The sequence below is a fragment of the Bidens hawaiensis genome, unplaced genomic scaffold, assembly GCF_021521415.1.
Source record: "Bidens hawaiensis isolate Kalapana, Puna unplaced genomic scaffold, B.hawaiensis_p1.1 tig00052640_1, whole genome shotgun sequence".
Lineage (NCBI taxonomy): Eukaryota > Viridiplantae > Streptophyta > Magnoliopsida > Asterales > Asteraceae > Bidens > Bidens hawaiensis.
Window position 1 is genome coordinate 34,538 of NW_027499480.1, and position 4,294 is coordinate 38,831.

The 4,294-nt window shown below is 37.4% G+C and overlaps 1 protein-coding gene across 1 annotated transcript; it reads left to right on the forward strand.

Annotated features, from left to right (window-relative positions):
* Positions 1-972: 972 nt before the first annotated feature.
* Positions 973-3,455, forward strand: LOC143599755 (protein DETOXIFICATION 48-like). Its single transcript, XM_077077637.1, has 2 exons — positions 973-1,324; positions 1,989-3,455. Exons 1-2 carry the CDS (start codon positions 1,172-1,174, stop codon positions 3,453-3,455), a joined length of 1,620 nt encoding a protein of 539 aa, XP_076933752.1. The 5' UTR covers positions 973-1,171.
* The last annotated feature ends 839 nt before the right edge of the window (positions 3,456-4,294 follow it).

A 4,294-nucleotide genomic window follows, 5' to 3' on the forward strand; every position in this document is an offset into this window, starting at 1 on the left:
AGCTCTCAAACCAGAGGGCATGTGATTGATAAGATTTATATATAAAATATGAAATTAGAATGTAGATTAATATGTATTGGTCATATTATTCTTATATATACCAAATAATCTCCACATGGCATTTACATATCATACTTCCTTTAGCTTTTTGACATTTTTAGTTTCCTCACATCTAAAGATATGAAGTTGCTTAGCCGAGTTCAATAGATCATGTATAATAATGTTAATTACTCAAAGATCAACCAATGTATTTTTTAAAAGAGTAATTCAAAATGGGGCAAATAGTGACGCAACTTACTTTCCGCTTGTCTCCTGTTTCGATGTAACAACTACTTAATTTCCCGTTTTATTAATGAAAATACCATGCAAATCAATATGTTAATTAAAAGAATTTAGGTAATAGCACTACGTAAGAATTCAAGGTCCAATCATTGTCATGGGTCATTCTTAGTAACTATGATTACCGAGTGGATAATTTTAATAACAAATATTTCTGACAAGAGCTAGATAAATTAATAAGGGTCATTCTTAGTAACTATGCTTACCAAGTGGATAATATTATTAACAGATATTCTTAACAAGAGCAAGATAAATTAATACTAAGGTATTTTGAAAACATAAGACTATATTAATGAAACATGTATCATTTCTTGGTTGGCCCAGCCATAAAGTTAACCATTTATATTATATTAAATAAAGATGTGAATGTGTTACGTCAATTAATATGTTTAATGTTTCAAACGAGTTTCTCAACTTACGGTTTTGATACACAATCTAACTTGAATTTATTAAAATATTTGATTTAACTGATCAAACATTCTAAGAAATGGTGACCCCACCCTTTTATGTATGCATATATATACCCACACAAGTCTCATATCCTCTATATACATCATTCATTCACTTCTTTAATCCACTCTTCATCTTTCCTTATCCTTTTCCTTCATCTCTCTCTCATCTCTTTCTTTTTCTCTAAACAAATCAAAACACAAGCTGTTTATTGGTTGTACTTCCTCTACCACCTCTCTTTTATTACCTTTCTTTTTGTTAATTTGTCTATGTTTTTTTATACACACAAACACTTGCTCACCATCTCCAACATGTTTATCTATAGTTGTTAATAACTTGGTTCTTTAGTTCCCTATCTACCTAACAACTAGAATATTGTTCCATGTGTAACCCAACACAATCTTCCCCATCCAAAGTTGTCGTTTACATGAATGCCCTTTTCAAGAATCTCAACAATAATAATAGTAATAATAATTCTCCACAATCTATGGATGAAAATCATCACCGACTTCATGGTTGGCCAACTCCATCTCAGGTAACAAATTGTATAAATGCATACATCTTTTGTTGGCATTATCATACACGAAGTGATGATCTCTATCAATGCACAAAATCATTACATTTCATGGTTTTCTTCTCAATTGTATAAGTAAAAGTTTCATGATTTCATTTTCAATCTTATCTTTTACACCTTTTAAAGTGTGAAAAACTCGCATGTCGAAGTGTCAAGTTTACGATTTGAAGTGTTATATTGTAACTTCTCTATATCTGTATATATGTGAATTTTCAACTATATTTATACTGTAACATTTTTTTTTTAAAATGCATGGAATAAGTTCCACATGATATACAACTACATTTTTATTATAAAAACTTCTTTTTATCGGTTAATTACCACAAAACTAATGGTTTTTACATAGGGCTAAATCCGTCAACAATCTGTTAGTCCATCGACTATCTGTTAGTGAAGGTGCTTAGCCAAAAGTCCGTCGCAACGCGTGGGTAGTCACAACAATGAATCTTCCAGTATATATAGAAAGTTACATCAATTAAATATATTTTAACCTACCCTTTGAGCTAACAATCTTTTCCCATATTCAAAACAAGCATATTTAAAACTTTCTTGAAAATACATGGATTTTGTTATACTATACAGCTCATCAATACTTTTCATTCATTAACTAACTCTTCTTATCTAGGCCTTAGAGGAAATCAAAGCCATTGGAAAGATCTCAGGACCAACAGCCATAACCGGTTTAATACTATATTCAAGAGCCATGATCTCCATGCTTTTCCTCGGCTACCTAGGCGAGCTTCAGCTCGCCGGAGGCTCCCTCTCCATCGGGTTTGCCAACATCACCGGTTACTCCATCATCTCGGGCTTAGCCATGGGCATGGAACCCATTTGCGGTCAAGCTTACGGTGCAAAACAAATGAAAATCTTGGGCTTAACTCTACAAAGAACAGTCCTTTTGCTCCTATCAACATCTCTCCCAATTTCCTTCATTTGGCTTAACATGAAGACAATATTAATATGGTGTGGCCAAGATGAACAAATCTCCACGGTAGCCCAAACTTTCATCATATTTTCGATACCCGATCTTTTCGTGTTGTCCCTATTACACCCTCTTCGTATTTATCTCCGGACACAGAACATAACTTTACCATTAACTTATTGTTCAGCGGTATCTATAATCGTTCATGTCCCGTTAAACTTTTTGCTAGTAGGGTATTTAAAATTGGGTGTATCCGGTGTCGCAGTGGCAGTGGTGATCACTAACTTAAACTTATTATTCCTCCTCACCACCGTCGTCTATTTCTCGGGCATCCACCATGAATCATGGGTCCCACCAAGCTCAGACTGTTTACGTGGTTGGTCAACGTTACTAGCACTTGCAATCCCCACGTGTGTGTCAGTGTGCCTAGAGTGGTGGTGGTACGAACTAATGATAATATTATGTGGCTTATTATCAAACCCTAGGGCTACCGTGGCATCAATGGGTATACTCATCCAAACGACGTCGTTGGTTTACGTTTTCCCTTCAGCTTTAAGCCTAGGGGTCTCCACTAGAGTTGGTAATGAACTCGGTGCTAAGCGTCCGGCGAAGGCTCGTATATCGATGATTGTTTCGCTTATATGCGCAGTTATAATGGGTTTTACGGCCATGGTGTTTACTACATTGATGAGACACAAATGGGGGCGGTTTTTCACGGCGGATGTGGAGATACTTGAACTGACATCGGTGGCATTGCCCGTGGCCGGCCTTTGTGAGCTTGGAAACTGTCCTCAGACCGCGGGGTGCGGTGTGTTGAGAGGTAGTGCAAGGCCAAGTATTGGAGCTAATATTAACTTGGGATCATTTTACTTAGTGGGAATGCCTGTTGCTATATTAATGGGATTCATTGTTAAGCTAGGGTTTGCTGGCTTTTGGTTGGGATTGTTTGCAGCTCAAGTGACATGTGCATTGTTAATGCTTTATGTTCTTTTTAAAACTGACTGGAATGTTGAGGTTGAAAGAGCCAATGAGTTAGCAAAACCATCATCATTAAAGGAAGCAAATCTTGAAGAAATAATATCAGTTTCTTCGGTGGAAAAATTAGAGGTTGAGTTGGTGAAGGAGGATTGTTCTTCAGTACTTGAAACAAATCCTCTCATTGTGCATTGACGATTGTTGGTACATAAATGTCAGTAGTTCATAGTCTAGCGTTTGTAATCGAGTCTGTAATGTTTTTATGTTTAAGTTTATGTTTATGTATGTAAGCGATGTTATCAACAAGTTCGCTTAGGCGAACTTGTTGAACAAGCGAAGTTGTTGACAAGTTCGCCTAGGCGAACTTGTTCAACGAGCGAAGTTACTGACAACTTCGCCTGAGACGAAGTTGTCGTGTATTTAAGAAACCTACGGGTTTACGAGAAAAAGGTTGGTCAGTTAGTGTTTTGGTTATTCACGTGTAATCCAGTAGTTCAGTGAACGTGTCGAGAGTCTGTAATAGACGTGTTTCAGGTTATAATACATAACGTGTTCGTTTGTATCGCGTGTGTTTGTTATTCGTATTCTACGCTCGTATCTACCCACGCAGGGATTCCGCACCTGCGTAGATAGCGATATCCCGTGTAAGATCCGTCCGGGAACCTACAAGTGGTATCAGAGCCTTAGGCTTTTATGCTATGGTTCGAGATCTGCGTTTTGGTGTTTCTGGCACGTTTCTGTGCGTTTCTGGCCGAACAGCGCCGTAGGCGAAGTTATTGTTCATCAGGCGAAGTTGCCGTCACTGTTCGTAGGGTTTCAGCGAAGATATAAGGTCTGGCGAAGTTGACTTCTCGGCGAAGTTATAGCCAGGCGAAGTTATGGACAGACGAAGTTAACTTTAGGCGAAGTTAACGAAAAAAAAAAAAAGAGAGTATTTTGGTGTTTTCGTCTGTATGGTCAGGTGTACACAATTATTGTGAGACCGGAGATGTTGTTCCGTCAACGAGCGAAACTTGTTATCTCTGGGTCTTACG